The sequence below is a fragment of the Anopheles bellator genome, chromosome 2, assembly GCF_943735745.2.
Source record: "Anopheles bellator chromosome 2, idAnoBellAS_SP24_06.2, whole genome shotgun sequence".
NCBI classification, from domain to species: Eukaryota; Metazoa; Arthropoda; class Insecta; order Diptera; family Culicidae; genus Anopheles; species Anopheles bellator.
This window is the reverse complement of record NC_071286.1, coordinates 26,736,512-26,754,613: the sequence shown is the minus strand read 5'-3', so window position 1 is coordinate 26,754,613 and position 18,102 is coordinate 26,736,512. Positions and strand designations below refer to the sequence as shown.

Here is an 18,102-nt window from a genome sequence, read left to right as displayed (position 1 = left end):
GAGAGAGAGAGAGAGAGAGAGAGAGAGAGAGAGAGAGAGAGAGAGAGGGAGGAATAGAAAATAAACATCCGCCAATCAATCCGTTTGCCAGGGGAACCGTTTTAACGGCCCAGAATGAAGTAATGAAGTCGGAGGGCCCACCGAATGCCTCTCTAGGTGGATGATCGTGCTCCACATAATTAACACCGCCGGGGTCTATTTGAAGTGTGAAACCGTCGGGTCTGGGTCGGGTGAATGTCCTTAACGGTAGTTGTCCGCCCAGAAGTGGGTGACATAACATTGGTCGTTGAGTGTGACCGGCCCCTAAAACGGAACGTTGTTACGTTACTTACCCGTTTGCAGACATGCGGACAATCGTGGTCTGGGCACTGGCCCTGGCGCTCGTGTGCCCGGCAGTGATCGCGCGGCCCAACCTACCGGAACAACCGATCTACCTCCGGAGGCGCAGCAACCCGCTCGAGATTGTGGAGGAGAGCATCGAGGCCAGCGGATCCCACCAGCAGCCGGATGAGAACGGGAACGGCAGCACCGAACGGGTGCTGGCCACCGACACCACCAGCGTGGCCAGCGACTCGCCGAGCCCCGCGAGCAGCTCCGTCGGCAGCACGCCCAGCAGCGATCAGCAACGGCCAACGCACCAACCCAGGTACCAAACTACTAACGCTGACGGTCTATCTAGCGATAGCTTAATCAAGGAGTTTCTGCTCAAAAATCTGGCCAACCTGCAAGACCAGTCCCCGCCGGTACCACCGCCGCAGCCGCCGCCACCACCGCCGTCGGAGTCGGAGGAGCAAAACACGTTACGTTCGGTCGGAGCGGACGGTCTGGAGTACTATCCGCTCGCTCCGGCCTGGGGCAATCCACCGGAGAAGACGTACGCGTACCCGCTCAAAACGCGGTATCCGCCAGGGTCGAGCTCAGTGAGTGGGGACTATGGCGGGAAACGGCGGCCGGTGATCCACAAGATCATCACCAAGTGGTCCGACCGTCCATCGGACGTGTTCAACGTGGAGTACAGTACGCCAGCGAACTCACTGAGGCCCGCGTACTCGACCTTTGCCCTGCGGCCGGTCACTCCTGCGACGGGTGCGTTGGAGGAGTTCGACCAGAGTGCACCCCCACAGTACGGGTTTGGCTCCGGTTCGCCGGAAGTGCTGTCCAACAGCTATCCGGTGGGTGCCGGGGGGTACGATCCGCAGAGCCCCACGTTGATCGCTACCTCGGCGGACAAGCGGAAGCCACCGAAACGGAAGAATCAAATCAAAATCAGTATCCGACCGGCCGGTTCAGGGGGGCCTCGGCCTTCACCGGCTACTGCCGGCGCTACTGATCCCGATCGACCCGACGCGGTCTACTCGGGTGAGGTGGATCCTTACGGGCAGCGGCCTGCCGCCGCCTGGGATCCGTACGATGATGTAGCGGCGAATCCGTACGATGACGCCTCCGGGGACTTGAAGGGTGAAGCGGTGACCGATGCGGTCCCCGACTGCAACGAGATCAACATCTCCATGGGGAAGCAGGGCTGTAGCGATATTCAGATCGCAATCGGTGGGACCAAGCAGGGGGGGTCGGGAGCCACGAAGCTGGGACCAACGGTGGTCGCGGCTGCTCCACTGGCTGCTGCGGCCCTCGCCCCAGCGGTCAGTGGCGGAGGTGGGACGGGGATCGTGGCAAGCGACACGGCGGCGGTGGTGGCCTCTCCGGGCTTCGTACTGGCTGCCCCGCTCGCGGCCGTCAACCCGATCATCCCACCGGTCCCACCCGTCGCCGTGGTGCCTGGAGGGCCGGTCCCGAACCTTCTCAACACTCCGATCAGCAACATCGTGAGCAACATCGTCCGGCCACCGGTCCGTATCGGCTCGCTGGGCGGCAACCCGGGGGGCCTGATAGGGAACGGGGTGCAGCTGCAGCAGAACACCAACAAACACAAACAGAAACCGTCGCACGGTTCACTCGGCTCGGGGCTCGGGTCGCTCCTGCCCGATATGTCACACGCTCTGGTCGGAATGTTGGCCGCCCTGTCCGCCATGACACCGATGAACATGGTCGTCCTCGGACTGACCAGTTTGCCGGTGGTAGCGATGGTGATCGGGACGGTAGCGGCCGGTATGTACATGTATCGGTTCTACCACCCGACTCCGGTCCGGCACTACACCACGACGGTGCTAGTGCACCGGAAGCCACCCGTTTCGTATCACTGGACACGGCGACCGGTGGTGCGGCGACCGTATCGGCGCCCTGAGCACGTGGAGCAGGCCTGGAACCCGGCGCTGGCCGGCTGGGACAGCTGGGATCGGCGTCGGATGCGCGTCGAAAGTGTGGTCAGCAACGCTACGTCCGGGTTGCCCGATCCGTACCGATACTACAAGCCGGCCAGCGATGGGTCCGTCGGGGAGAAGCTACGATGAACGGTGGTGGGATGAACCGCTTCCGGTTGGGAACTGTGCCAATTAGTCTACAGCAGACAGACAGACCTACGGGTAAATGGAAGGGGGGAAATTAAATGCTCGCAACGCTCCTCCGGCTGAACGCGGCGCGCGGATCGACACGGTCACGGTGGAGCTGGAACGGTGTACTGCACCCGGCGGCGGCAGTAGTAGTAACACAAACCTAGTATTAGTGAATAACCCGCAAATCAACGCATGATGCATGGTAGACCACTTGGTAGCATGAGATCCTATATAGAGAGTAAACCACTAATTCCTTGTCGCCGAGAAAAGAAATCACAGATCGCCACTTCACCAAGCTTTTCACTCTCGAGCCTCCTTTCTTAAGCCGCCGAATGTGAAAAGCAAAACAAATGTCCAACGCCTACTATGCTCGCCATTACGCTTTTCCATTGATTGCTCTCTCTCTGTTCGCGTCTGTATGTATGTGTATGTGTGTATGCATGTGCTTAGTGTATTGTTGTAATAGACCACCAATCGAAACGTAATTGATTTATTAGCCGCCGCCACCAGGTGCAATAGTAGAGTAGTGTAGTAGTAATAGTAACGGTAGTAGTAGTCAGTCATCGTCGTAGTGTGATGGCGCAGGACCCGATATTGATAATCGTAATTTCACCAGGGCAGCGTAATTAGCGTAACCGCAGGAGGTCGTTGACGTGCGGATCAATGTGAAAGTGTTCGTTTGACGTTCGCTTTCACCCGGCCAAATGTCAAACGGTGCAGTGTTTACAATCTGAGTGAGTGCGAGAGGTTCGTTCCAGATTCGCCCCGGTAATTTGTAGGTTTGATAGTCGCTAGCCAGTGCGGATTAGTGTACGTCAGGTAGTTGCATGCGAAAGGATTACCATACATTCAAATAAAGGATTTCAGATCACTAGTTTCCGGTAGATTCGCGCTGTTTCGCTTCCTAGCTTTCCGGAGTCCGCCACTCTGGGCCCAACTCTAGCTGTCCACTACTCTATCCCCCTAGCTCGCTCAATCTCTATCTTTCTCTCTCTCTGTAGACTTAAGGCGTTTGTAGATTATTGCATGCGCTGTATAATGACGAAACCCTAGAGCCAAGAACGTGACTAACAAATACCAATAAAAAGAATGCCTTCTCCGGGTTTCCGGTTCCAGTGTTTCGACCGGAGCACTCATTTTAAAGTTGTTGTACAAAGCGTTTTACTGTTAACCGTCCACCCGGGACGAGTTCCAAAGTTCCTGCATGACTTGGTTGGTGCACCAACACGCTCCAATTCCAAAGGGACCACGGGACCAGTGAAGTAGCGTGCGCGTGTTGCTAGAACTACTACTCTATCTACTCTCTCGTTGCAGTTTCGCGCTCAAGCGGCCGAGCGGCGAGCTGCTGAAGACGAAGATCGGCACGTCGGGCTTCGTGGTGTCCACCAGCACGAAGGTGCTGACCGCCGGCCCAGGAGGAAGCGGTGGGCCAGCGCCCAAGCACCGACCGGCGGAGGGCGAGGGCAAGGCCAACGATCAGCTAACCCTCTTTGATCGCTACACAGGGCACGCCGGCGTAGCGGAACCGCTGACGGACGAGGAGTATCAGAATGAGCTGCACCGGGCCACGGAACGGGCTCCACTGCGAACCACCACCACCCCACGGGAGGGGCTCTCCACGTGGGTGCTGCTGTCGGGCAGCGACACGACGGACGCGAAGGACGATTCGACCAGCCCCAGCAGCAGCACCCGCAAAGCGTCCCTCGCGGTGACGACGACCGCGAGCAGCACAACGAAGCGCTACCAACCGACAGTCCGCCGAGGTCCACCTCCGACCACCACCCCGCGCCCGGCGAAAGCTACGACCGTGGCGGCCGAGGAGAAAAAGGAGAAGCCTGGCAAACCGATTCCGAAGCAGAAGGTGGCCATTGCCACCACCACACTGAAGCCGGTGGTTATTGTGAAGAAGGTCAAGAAGCCACTCCCGGTGTCCTCGAGCACTACGACCACCACCACACCGGCCACAACGTCTGCCGCACCGAGCACCACCGAAGCGGTCCCGGCGGAGCAGAGTTCCCCCGTCACGGATGCGCCACCATCCGGTGACGATTCGATCGAGTCGTCCACCTTCCTGATCCTCGAACCGAAGGACGCCATGTTCGATCTACCGGAGGACCGTTCGCCGACGAAGGTCGCGGCGTTGCCGAAGCCCAAGAAGGGTGCGACGCGCAAACCGAACACCAAACCGGGGGCGAAGAAGAAGCCGGGTCAGAAGAAAACGCGCAAGCCCGAGATTAAGGATGGCGTCGCGAAGCCACCGACCAAGAGCAAGCCAGTGTCGACGCAGATCATCAACTACTTGTCGCGCGAGGTGATGCCGACGGTCGGTGTGGGCCTGGTGGGGCTGGTGATGGCCGCCGGCCTAGCGTCGTACTTCCTGGGCAGCCCGCTCGGGGCGCTCCGCCGGTCCGATGACCGAAAGGACGATCTGTACTACTCGAACTACGAAGAGTACGCCGGGACGCAGGACGGGCAGAACGAGGAGGACGTGTTCGGGAAGCTGATCGCCGGCATGCCGGATCGCTCGTACTACCGCAACGGCGGCAGCAACGTGCGGCGTCGCATAGCCACCAGCCAGCCAGTCCGCACCGGTCACCAGTACTATCACGTGCAGCCGTACACCGGCAACAAGTATCCGCACATTACGTACCGCAACCGGGCATACGGCGGGGCCACCGGACCGGAGATGTACTCCAATATTAACCGACAGGCGGGAGGTGGCGGTTCGGTGATGCCGGCGTCGGCGCCTGCGATGCCTCAGGCTAAATCCCAGAACAGCGTCGAGTTCCACTACACCCCACCGACACCGTACTATCCGCCGAGCCGCGCCGACATGTCAACACCCGCCGCACGGCCCCCGAGTGCCCCCGTCTACAGCTCATCGGTTACGACCACGACCGAAGCGGCGGCCGTTCCGGATCAAGAGCTCGCAAGCCCCGATCGGCTGATGGAGCCGGCGGACCACGAGATGATGCCGCACCCGGAGGCCTACTCGGCGGAGCATAGTCCCGAGCACCACGCGCACTACGTGGTCGGTGGCACCGGACCCAGCGGCTACTCGGACGCCATGCTTGAAATGATCAACGCGGCCTCGATGCCGGAACACGGGCCACGCAAGAAGCGCTCGACGACCGACGAGCCAGAGTCGGAGCTGGACAACGAGATCAACGTCGATGACGACGGCGACGACGACGACGGTGACCGGGCGCAGAATGTGACACCCGCGAAGGATGTGACCCACGAGGAGGGCGAAGCGACGACGGAGGAGATGATGGTGGTGGCCGATGGGCCTCCGGGCCACCGTTACACGTGGGGCGACTTCATCCGCAACACGGTCGAGCGAAAGGTCGCGATGGGAATCAGCTTCCTGCAGCACGTGACCCAGGACTTCCAGCGGTACCTGAGCGGGGTGCAGGATCGGTTCGAGGGCCGCCAGTAGCGTCAGTAGGCCGGGTGCCCTGCCCCCGAGTGCGCTTATGGGATTAGGGATAGAGTTCTCCCTGCCGCCGCCGCCGGAGAGCTCTCTTCTGATCTTGTGAGCGCCTGCGGAACGAACGCGGGCATCGATATATTTATTTAGCGTGTGTGTTAGCAAGCTGCGCACCGGAAGAGACATCCGAAATCCACGGTCCATCCACGAGACCCTGGGTGATCTGCATTACTTTTAGGCGCATTTATTTACAGCCCCGGTATCCGGTCGTGGCGTCGGCAACGGCTATCGTCTAAAACCTGGCCGCCGCCCCGCGGCGAACCGGAACCGGACTTTTAATATACGAGTATCTATCGCTCATTACGTACTACGGAATAAATAGTTCACACCTCCGTCCGCGAGTGTCGTCTTCTTCTTCCTTCGCGTCCTACTTCCTCTTCCGGCCGAGCACCATCGGGGCTAGGATGGCCATCGTAGCGGGCACCATGCCGGCCCCGACCGCCGCCAGTACGGCCGCGCTATCCTGGGCCGCATCCCGACGGTGCATCACCGAGAAGCCGGTCGTCCCCGTCGATGGTTTCTTCTTCCGGAGCGGTTTCGTGGTCGCGTCGGCCACGGGCTTGCGCTTCGCGCTCTGCGACTGCTGCTGGACCGCCTCTTCGACTGTCTGCGTCGACGAGGACACCTCGATCAGGCCGTTGTGGGAGGTGGTCATGTCGACGGCATTCTTCATCGGCAGCACCGTCAGTTTGACCGACTGGTGGCTGGTGGCGGTGGCCGGTGGCGAGAAGGTGATGGCTCGCTGTCCGTGCCGTCGCTTCGGGTACTGGTAGCCCTTGGTGGTGCTGATCAGCACCCACTCGCCATTGCCCCGGTCCGGGTACGAACCGGGTCGGGCCCGGTGAGGGTCTGCCGGCGCAGAACCGTATGCTGGCGGCGGCGGCATCGAATGCTGCTCGGTCGCGTACTTCGGGAAGTTGGGTGGCCGCCCGTCGGTGATGATGTCCCGGTCCCGATGTCCCGCCGTCGGGCCACTGTCGTAAGAATCAGCGCCCTGCAGTTCGTACCATCGATCGGTTGGCGGCCTAACCCGATCGCCCTCGGGACGCTCGCTGTAAAGCGTCGACGTAGGACGCCGGCGGCGGTTGTACAGTGAGTCCGTGGGGGGAGGGGCGGTCGGATTGGGTCCACGGTTGGACTGACCCCCCGCACCATAACCAAACTCCTCCGTGTCCGTGGACGGCGCATCGGGCTGGTAACTGGAGGGGTAGATGGCCGCGATCGGTCGGTACTTATCCGGCGTCGCTTCCTCACTGTCGTCCCAGTACTGGGCCAACGGCGGGGGACCCTTCGCGGGACGTTTCTTGGGTCCGTCCGGTGTGGCGGCTTGCCACTTGGACACCTTGCTCTCCGACCACGGCACCGCCTCCAGAGTCACCCAGCCATCCTTCACGTTCCACGGATGGTTCTTGTGCTGCTGATGGTGGTGCGGGGTGTAACCTCCGCCTGAGGCGGGCTCCTGGTACCATCGCTTATTGACCCCCGCGCCACCCACGGCCATCACGTTCCGTTCGTGAGTCTCGTCGAATATGAGCTCATCCTGCTGCTTCGCTCCGTCGTCGGCCGCCATCGGAGGCCAATCCTCCTCCACTGGTCGGTGGTCGTCCTGGTCACGGTTCGGTTCGCCGCTGCTGCTGGTGATCTGGCTGATCTCGTTCAGCCGCTGCCGTGTGATCGAGTCCGCATTCTGCAGCTTCTCCGAGTACTCCTTCAGGAACTTGTTCAGCAGCTCGGGCGAGTAGAGCGTTTTGCGTGTTCCTGCGCCAGGCTCGCTGTCACCGCTCGCTGCTGGCCTGCTGACCCGTATCCCCGTGCTAGTCCGGAAGCTGGTGGTTGGCGACGGGTTGGGACGCACCGGGTCAACCCGGCGATCACCCGGCGGTGGATCGTTCGCTTCGATGATCGTGATCGGTTTCGAGCCTGGCACTGCGATCTCGTAGGTCGTGAAGTTTCTCGACGCTCCCAGCGAGTGCGGCGAGTTGGTAAAGTGGATCGTTTCACTCCACGCCCGCCCGAACCCGGGTGTCCAGACACACCACACCACGGCCCACCACACGCCCGGACCGCCGACGGCACCCGGGACCATCGCTGGAGGAATTCTGGAGGGATTCTGTCACAACAAACACACTAAACTGGGCGAAACTACGAGCGAGACAAAGTGGCCTGGCCTGGCCCACGGTCTAATCAATACTGGCACATCGCACCGCGGCAACTGACACGCTCGGGGACGGGCTGGCCTACTAATATAGTTGCGCCCTAGCGTGGCTGGCTGGCTACGCTGTCAACAGGAACGCCGACGGCGACGACGCCATTCGACAACCGGGCCCCAGCCCTGCTGCGTGTGTCTGTGCCAACTTAACCCACCCAACCCGAAGAGCCTGGCGCCGGGGAGAACGATCGAAGAAAATTGCATCGCAAAAGCCCGAACGGGACGGAGCGCGCGCGCCGATGACTTGCTCGAACCTCGCCGAGCCGCGCCGAGCGGATGATGACAAAACGGAAGATCAAAAGAAAATAAGAAAGCTCTCACTTACCACCGCGGAGCCTGCGGCGTGACATGGCACGGCGCGGGGACCGCGGCGGGGAGAACTCATTTTCAGTCCCTCCGGCGCTCCAGCGCTCCGGCGGCCCAACCACAGGCGTTCGCGTGAAGGGCGTACCGTGGCGTAAAGGTGAAAGCGCGCGGTGGAAAACAGAACGAAACCCTTCGCCGGCTGGAAGGACCACGGCGTGCCGCGGCTCTAATGCGCGAGCCCCCGAAATGGGATCATTCGTTGACCTCCGGCGCCGGGCCACAGAAGCCCGTCGGATTAGGGGCCCCAGCGGCCCACTAGCGGGGGAACTAGAACCGTCGTTCGGTGAGCCTTTCACGCTTCACAAGCCTCCCGTCCCGTTGCGCCATTTCACGCGAAGGTTAATGAATTTATCACGAAGTGTCTCGCCAATTGCACTTGCTCTCACTTTTGATTCCGGAGCGTGAACAATTGGGGGGTCCCTGCTGAAGGGCCCGTCATGGAACGGTGGTTTGAATGGTGATAATATTGACTAAACAATTCACTTACCGGGCTCGGTCTAGAGCCTCTGAGTAGTGTGAAGAAAGGAGCTATGCTTTCACTGATATTCGCATAATGTCGCTCCGGTGCGCCGTGCCGCTAATGTCGGCGGTGGCTGGGTAATGACTCCCGCGGCACGTGACGGATGGCCCTTCAGGCGCGCGTGCGGTGCTAACTGATTCGAAACGAGGCGACAGGATCGATCACGCACCAACGCGCCCAAACAACGAGACTCACTTTCGCAGAAAACATAGTTCAATGCCAACAAATCGGTAATCCTTTCTACAAACAGAGTTTCTTTCGGCTGGTCCTTAATGAAGCATGAAATATCGCCCAAAGTTCAGTTTATTGCACTTTAACGTTTTATTGCACGACTTTATTTATTTATCGCCAATAATTGTGAAATCATGTTTGCACACCAATTTTCAGCCAAATCAGACCAGTCAGATGCTCGTTGTTCGAATTTGAATTTGAAAATAGCCCTCTGTTGAGAAGAAGTGCAATCAATTTACAATGAAAAGCTTGGACAAGAGGAAGAAAAGCTTAGGAGAGAAATAAAATAAAGTTCGTTTGGAGAGTTGAATTTCTCAGCAGGAAATTGATTAGGAAATTTGAACGTTGTGGTTGCGATTTGAGAGGTTGCGATTTGATGAAAAACAATGTCGAGTGGCAAAATGCGCCCCTTGATTGCTGCAACAACCTAGCCGAGTTTTGCTCTTCGAACAATAATTTTAGCCCCTGAATGTAGGCAATTGGATACACGCTTGACAGCAGCTCACAGCATGTCACAGCACGAGCGATCAAGACACGCTTTGAAGCGTTTCACCTCGGGACGCTTACCGCGCGTTCAAAACTCAACTGAAAACGTTGATATCCCTTTTTCTGTTAAATTTTTCGGTGTAAAGACTTACTTTTACGTTAACTTTAAGTAATCAACACGGCCGTCGTTACAATGCTCTGGTGGGCACAACAAATAGGGCCGAAATCGTGGAAACGGCCAGGGATGCTGCCGAGAAGTTCAACAGGCAAACTACCTCTCTCTGGCTCGTAAGAAAACGAAGACGGACAATCTTGGCGAGATACTGCGAAGCGCGAAGAGCTGGGAGCTCTTCGCCCGAACCTGCGGGGCCATAACGATGCAGTGGAGAGAGGAGCATCGGTGGGCAGCTAAAGCCATGGCTGGCGAAGCTGTAGCCGACCAGTGAATGTCGCGTGGTTTATAGTTACACTTATAATACCTTAATATACTTGATGGGTTTATAGTCATTGTTACAACAATTATAATATTATCATTAAAGAGCGGTAAACAATCGCAGACTACAGAGACCAACCAGAGGGCACTAACAGGAGTATTCCCGATGGGGAAAACATTTAAAAAAAATAACAAATAGTGACTGCTTGGTGAGGTTCGTGCAAACGCGCGCGTGCGATCGATGTACGAAGTATGTTTTCTGCGAAAGTGAGTCGTTGGTTGGGCGCGTTGGTGCGTGATCGATGCGGAGCCGAATTGTCAGAACGGACAGGTACAACTATGTTGAGTTTTCACCCAAACGAGGCAAAACGAACTCGGAACAACGCTCGATATCGTGCCCTTTGGCGGTCTTTGCATGTAGTTTTATCTTCTTCGAATGTTCCTTTTGTTGAGCCTTAGGAGGAATTCCTGGTAGTGGTGAATCTTTTTCGCACGCAACCAGAGTATTAATTTCTCCCAATCATTCACTTTGAAGTCCGATCAAGCCTGCTTTATGAGTAGAAATCGCTGTGAAGGCGCAGGACCCACGTGACATCATATACTGCTTGTCCGTAATATTACACCGGCACCGTTGTTTCCGACGAGACACAACGGCGACACGGCGTTTCCGTCGTAACCCTGCTGTGAGGAGCGGGATGTGTTAAAAATGCAATACAAATAAATCATACCGTCGGTGGGAAGGGTCACACTAGAGGCCCGCGGGCAGATGCTGTAAGTATCAGCAATCGATCGAACGCTTATCGAACACCTCGCGGGGCCGGCCAATAAACAATCATAAAAGAAGACGAAGCAGAAGAAAACAGAAACAAAAGACATTAAACATGAAAACGAACAGAAACGGCCGAAAATGAAGAGGAAAAAACGTAAGAAAAGCATTCCTCGCCACTTTCACTCGACGGCCAGATCATCGGCGACGCGTCGCATCCAGCCGAAGAAAGCCAATCAATAGAACCGGAAAATGGACGCGTGTTGCCACTTTTACAACCCCCGGCCGAAGTGTCACCCCCCGGGGGGGTCACTGATGAGGGGTGGGGCGGTGGTTTAATGGACGCCCCCGGGAACCACCGATGCGCGTGTGTCACGACAGCCCACACGCCACGTGTGATCGGCCACCCGGCCCGATTAGCTATTACGAAACAATTCCCCATGGCCGGTCCTGCGGCGTTGGTGACCCCCACCGCCTTTTTGGGGAAGATAATTATCGGGAGAAATATGCGTGAGAAATGTGGTACGGCCGTGGCCACCCGGACCGGAAACTCCGGGGCGAGCCACGCGTCCACGGTTAAAAGTCAACAAACCTCGACACCGGCAGCCTGGCCACGCTCGGTCTCGGTGGCTAATTACTTCACCGGCGTGGCGGTCGTTGTAATGGCCTCCCCTCGGTCACTTTCCGCCATTTTGACGGGCAACTGACACCTACTCGTCGATCGATGGGCGGTCGATGAGTCGAGTGGCCACTGATTTAGGGCGCGGCGGACGGAACGCACCACTAGCGAAGTGTGAAGCTATGCGAAGGAGCACTCGTTTTCGATCAATTAACGCACTCCTTGGGGCGATTGTTTCCATTTCTACCTCGTGCATCGGACGGACTTTCAGCAGGAACTGCGTGAACTGGAGCATGCTGTCAGATGGCGCAGATGTTACATTTAAATCATAACTTCAATGCCGCTGCATTTGTTAACCCCGAATCAGCTCCCTGAACGGCCCGAACAATGATGCAATTCCGCCCCACAGGTAAACAATGGCACACGGGACACAATCGGCGAGCCCATCGGGCGGCGCCTCACATAAGCCGTTGCCTGGCGGATTACGCGCAGCTGGCTACTGTTTTTGCCTAACGGAGGGTGTCCTCCGGATGGCGCGCAAGAGTAATAAAATCCCGTGCCGGGCCCGGCCATACTCTTAAACGCCCGGTGACAGTGACGCAGTGCGCAGGACATTTGCATTCGGTCGAGTTGTGCTGTGTTTGTTTTCGTCTGTGAAATGGTTTAAGCCCTCGTGAGCCCCAAGAAGCAGCAGAAAGGAACACGGTTCACGGGTTCGAGAATGATCGCGGTCAAAGGGACAGCCTTGAGTCTGCTGCTGCTGCTCGTCGTGCTGGTGCCGCCCGGTGCAAGGACGATCGAGGTGCACGAAGACGTCAACGAGGGTCCGAGCGCCGAAGCGCCACAACCGAACGCGACGACGGCCCCGCTGGTCACGGCTTCGGCACTGGCCTCCACGGCACTTCCGGGGACGGTTAACGAACGCGATGTAAATGACCCTCCGCCAGGGCCACCATCGCAGCAGCAGCGGCAGAGTGCACTGCACCATGGCAACGCGGGCCAAGAAGCGGCTCACAATTTCACCACGTTTCCCAGCAACCACAGGCCGCCGCAGCAGCAGCAACAACATTCCAGCAACACGGCAACGGTCGGCCAGCGTGACTCAGCATCACCGGCATCAAGGGCGTCGGAAGTGGCGCCGGGACGACCTGTTACGCCGACCGTCGCCGCCTCCGTAGCGCCGAGTGCATCTTTCCGGGCCGCGTACGTATGCAAATCACGTTCAATTGGGCTTTCGCCACGATTCGTTCACTTTAATCGAAAATGGTCGAAAGGCAATTTTTACACCACTACCACGCCACGCAATGCTCGTCGCAGTCGTTACTCAATCGGATGCTTTAACGAGAGGAGGCACTCGAGGCGCACGAGCAGCGCGAGCGAGCGAGATTAGGCGGCAAACAACAACGACGGGCCGGCGAATGGGAAATGTCGGGGCCGAGACTTTTCCCAAAACGTGGCCCAATAAGTGGTGAAGCAGAAACCGTGTGTTTGGGTTCACTGAACTGAGATTGAATGTTTTTCTTTTTCTTGGGATTCGACTTAACATCGCCCGGGATTGTACCTCGTACCCTCGACCTTTATATAGACCTTATCATCATAGTTTCAGTACTCACAGGCGCAGCTGCGGAGTGACTGTCGTACAGCGCAACCGCTCCGCCAGGACACGGTGGGCTGGTCATGTCATGAGAATGGCGGACCAAAGAGAACATGCCCTATTGAAGAGCAGGACCGCTAGGCAGTTTTTATGCTGGTTTCTTCACTTTTAAGACGTTAACATTTATTCTGGAAGCTGGAAACATTTAGTAAAAACTGCAGAAAATTTATGAATGCTCATTTCATTTAACCTCATTTACACTTCGGTGGTTATGTTAATAAGCAAAATATTCGTTTTTTTGGACCATTTTTCTGCCCATTATCGGCCCATTTTCTTCGAAATTAAAGAAGGAAAAGTAAGCGTCGATGGCGTCCGCTACCGACAATTGTTGGCTGATTGGTTCTTCGGCGAAAGCTGAAAACTTTAGACGACAACAGGTTGGCGCTACGTGCCACAATCGATATTTTGTTCTATCCATGAAGTAATTTGAAGAATGAGTTGGAAGGTGTACTTTTTACTCTCTAATCATACTTATTGCGCCTAACGTCTAACGTAATTGCCTTGTGCTGTGTCTCTCACACACCCTTTACTGGCTAAGTATTCGCTTTAAATATTCTGGAAAGACGTTTCAGCCATTGAAGTATTTAGTCAAGTTTAGTTTCTGAGGTGGCGGTTCGTCCGTTTCGTCTGTACTTTGTACCAATTTATCGGTTCCTAGCCGAAAGGTGCCCGAGCTCGAGCACTGACAGTGCTCCAAACTTTTGAAGGCCAAAATTAGGTGGATGGCTCTGTTAGTTCTGGTAGATAAAATCTCGATACGTTTAAAAGTCAAAGTCCGCAGACTTCGATGCGGTGAGTTAGTGAGTTATTCTTATCACATTTTTCGATGCACTAATTATCATCCATTGCCAATGCTGCTGGGGACGCCACTGCTTATTGACCCACTGATTGTTACCGGTTTCCGGTGCCTGCGTAACAGGGCCAATAACTTGCGCGGGGTGCGGCTTGACGGTGTGGCCAAATTAGATTGAGCCGCGCATTAAGGTCCCAAACTACGTCATAGCGCATCGTGCATCTTCCTCGTCGTGCCGTCTTTCGCGGCCTCCATTATTGCGGCATCTTGCGGTCGTGCTAAAGTGGACCCCGGAAAAAAATCCGCTACAATCCGGCCTGGTCCGCGGCGCAAACCACCGCCGCCAGCGGACATCCCGCATCGCCTGCCCCGACCGCAGGCGCTGCCCCAGGGGCGCGGTGCTAAATGGATTGCGTACATCCTCTCCGGCCTCCGGCGATCTCGATTGCGTTGCGCGCTTTTCCGCCGTCCGGCCGGCCTTTCTTCTACACCGAGAAAAAAGCGAGAAGAGAAAGAGACAGAGTTATAGAGGGAAGGAGAGAGAGTGCTCTTGGAAGAAAGTGATACACTTTCACTCTTATCTCAGCGGCAACGAAGAGTGGCCACCGCGGCCCAGTAAGTACCCTCACGCGTGTATGTGTGGCCGCCGTCAGAGGGAGTGAAACTAAATGAAACTAAAAACATTTTTCGTAACAATTTGCTGCTGGCCCCTCGCCCGCTCTCTCTCTCTCTCTCTCACTCTGCCTCGCTTAATGGCGAATCCGTCGGGGCCGTTAATTGGGGCTCCATTCCGGGAATGGAGCCGCCGCGGGCGCCCCACCGGAGAGTGGCTTTCGCATCTTCGTGCAGGAATCCGCGCGACAGACGCCGTCGCCGCCGCCACCACCGCACGCACCCTGCGCTCCTTGCGGTGGAATGTTGATTTGAATGGTGCCTTCCCTCAAACCGGAATCCCCTTCGGTCCGTCGGTTACAGGAACGGCCATGTGCTGCCACCGAAGCCACCGTCGATCGGCGAGCGGCTTAAGGGACGCCAGCAGCAGATCTCGGGCTACCGGAAACGCCAGCTGTACGCCAGCGCGACGCAGCCACGCCGGAACGCCTCGTACGGTCCCGAGCAAAGGTAGGTGGCCGCCATCGGATCGGCTCGCAGATCGCTAATTTCGCTCCGCTCTTCCCGCTGCCGTCGCCGCCAGCTCCGAGGCACCGTTCGTCCCTTCACCCGAGGTCGGCCTCCCGTACGGGGACGACAGCTCCTCCCCGATGCTCCCGATCCAGGGGCCAGCGTACCCGCCGTCAGCCGTCGATGCTCTGTTTCCGGCCGCGACCCCGACCGAGTCCCGTTGGTATCCGTCCGGTAACGGTCTGAGTGCGGTTGGGCGAGAGTACGAAAAACCTACCGGACACCACCCCGTTTGGGTGCAGCACGATTCACCCGTCAGGTCGCACCAGGTCGTGAAGTTTCCGCAGGAGAGCACCGTCGCACTGTTTCCGGCCCCGAAGGGCAAATGGAAGTGGATCCCCGAGGAGGAGGAGCAGGTGGTGGTGGAGGCACCAGTAGCGACGGCTGGCCATGCCCCGTCATCGGAGGAGCACTCCGGCTTTGGCCACCGTCACCCGTACCCGTTCGATCCGTACCGGAACCAATCGCCGGCCACGCTCGAGGGTGGGACGTTTAGTAGCGACGCGGCCGGCATCGGCAACGGCAGCTCGGAAACGACAACGACCGGTGGTGTCCACAAGGAGCTACTCGGCAAGGACGAGCCACACCGTAAGAGGTAAAGGAGAGTCCGACGATCACCGGAACTGCCACATCCACTTATGACGCCACCGCGGCTCTCTTCTTGCAGCGTGTCGCCGTGGAAGAAGATCTTTCACGTGCTGGGGGCGGCCATCCCGATCGGTCTGCTCATCTCCGCCCTCACGCCCCAGGTCGTCTACATCAACCCGAACGCCACGCTGTAAGTACCCTGGTTCGCGAGGTAATGAGCCGCCGATCCGCCACATCCGGGCGGCCACCGCCAAAAGGTGAAAATTGCCTCGAAACAATGCACCCGCAAGGGGGGGGGCCTGAAGTCTCCCCTCTGCCTCGCGGGTTTGTCCGTTGAAAGTGAAAACGTGTTTCCAGCGAGCGCTTCCTTCGCTGGGGGGCCTTTGAAAGTGGCGCGCTCTCTCTCTCTCTCTCTTTCTCTCTCTCGAGTGCTGGCCGTTGGCATGTTACATCAGTTATGAAAGATGAATGAACCACGTGAACTGGCCACTCGATGGTCAGCTTCGTGGAAAAGGGCCGCTTGAGCCACGCGATCGCCCACGTCAGAGCCACGTCGGATGGCCGCTCCGGCCTTTTAAACGTCGTGGCCCCAGCACCGGCCCGATGAGGCGACTGGTGACGTCATTAATGCGACCCGGCTAACTGTTGTATTTTCACTTAATTTTTATGTTATTCTAACTCAAAACGATGATGTGTTGCTGCGATTTACAATGCGACTGACTGCATTGGTTGTCAGCTGTCAAACGTCAGATGCCGCGTTGTTGTTTATTTACCTTGCGCCATGCGGTGAAAAACGCTAACCCTACTTTTCTGATCGCTTTCGATCGATCGACTTACACCCTGTTCTGTGCCACACCCTGTGTTTCCAGCAGACCTCCGCTGATGCCGCTACAGACCCCCGCAACACCGATCAGCGGAGCGGGACTACAGGGATCCGGTGGAGTTCGCCAGCGAAGCCTCGATCCGAGCGGACCTGATCCGGCCACGGCGGCCCGGCTGCTCCAGAAGCTGAGGGCTCTCGAACGTGACGCGGACGGAGACGGAGGCGACGAATCGAACCGACTGGAGCGCTGCGACTGGAAGCTCCTCTGCCAGCTCGTCCACCGGCCGCACGTCGACCCGGGCCTCGACCCGTCAAAACTCCACCAGATGCTGTGGAAACTCACGCGCGAGTAAGTGTCGGGGTGGCCGGTTTTTCCGGCTCCGGTCGGCGACACGGCGGCCGTTGGAAAGTGGCCCAAACCCGGGAACCGTAATCCTGCCGCCCGCCGTGTGTGGGCTGACGATGGGTTTGCTTTCTTACTACCCACACACACTGTGACGAGGATGCGGCTTTCACTGTGGCCGACTGTTGACTCACCACCCGTTACCGTGCTCGTCCTCAGAACCACCACCCCGGAGTGGGCCCGCCGGCTCGGGCTGGACCAAATCTTGCGCATCATCCGGGACGGCGACTGCGGCGAGCTGGAGCGCACCTGCGACCAGGACACTTGACCGGCGGAACCACCAACCCCCCGGAGCCGAAGACAAAACACCTCGCGCGCCGTGGGCGAAAGTGGGCAAAGTGCAACGGCGGCGGCGGCGGCACTGCATCACTGCGGTCGGTGCATCTTTTTCCAATAAAAGGCGATGGATGGTTGGTGAAATTTATGGACGTTTTTTCCGCTGTTGTTTTTGGCCGCCAAAGGGAGGCGAGCGGGTCTTACGTGAGCGACCGTGCGCTTTGTTTCGCTGGCCAAGATGCAAGATAAATATTGACATGTGGGACCAGCGGGCTAAAGTCCCCGGGGCTCCGGCTCCGGGTCGGGTGTTTGCTTGCAATCAACCGCGATCGGATCTTCAATTACGTGGCAGAGGCGGCACGATCGCGAGTTACCGACGTTGGATTTATGCATTGATTTGCTGTCAGTCGAGAGAGTCTTCAACGCTCCCCAGTGTCGGACTTTGGTTCCAGTACTCAGATCCTTTCTTATGCGGTAATTATATCCTCCGAGTCCGAGTGTTGGCCTGCAATAGAGATAATATTAAACTCTGTAGCTTACTGTAACGTTTTTTGGTTGGTTTGAAGGCAGACGAAGCGAATTTCTATTTCGGGGATGTATGTCTACGGTTTCCTGACTGACTTTAACGGTTTCTATGGCAACGTCAAAGAAGGATGGTAAAAATGAAATGTAGAAATTCGCCATCTCACTTCAGGTGGCTCATAAACTTTGACCTCGGCCAACATGGTGCTATCGTGATGAAGGAGCGCCAACGCATCTCCGACAACGCACCTGGGCTACAATAAGGATAGCCCAGACTTTAGAGTGCAGTTT

General features: G+C 57.4%; 2 protein-coding genes across 2 annotated transcripts; one reads left to right on the top strand and one right to left on the bottom strand.

Annotated features, from left to right (window-relative positions):
- The first annotated feature begins 344 nt into the window (after positions 1–344).
- On the top strand, positions 345–5,889 carry LOC131207271 (uncharacterized). Its single transcript, XM_058199881.1, has 2 exons — positions 345–646; positions 3,765–5,889. The coding sequence occupies exons 1-2, from the start codon at positions 345–347 to the stop codon at positions 5,887–5,889; spliced, it is 2,427 nt and encodes an 808-aa protein (XP_058055864.1).
- Positions 5,890–6,307: 418 nt separating this feature from the next.
- On the bottom strand, positions 6,308–8,026 carry LOC131207269 (uncharacterized). The gene has a single exon (XM_058199880.1). It carries the CDS (start codon positions 8,024–8,026, stop codon positions 6,308–6,310), a length of 1,719 nt encoding a protein of 572 aa, XP_058055863.1.
- Between the last annotated feature and the right edge of the window lie 10,076 nt (positions 8,027–18,102).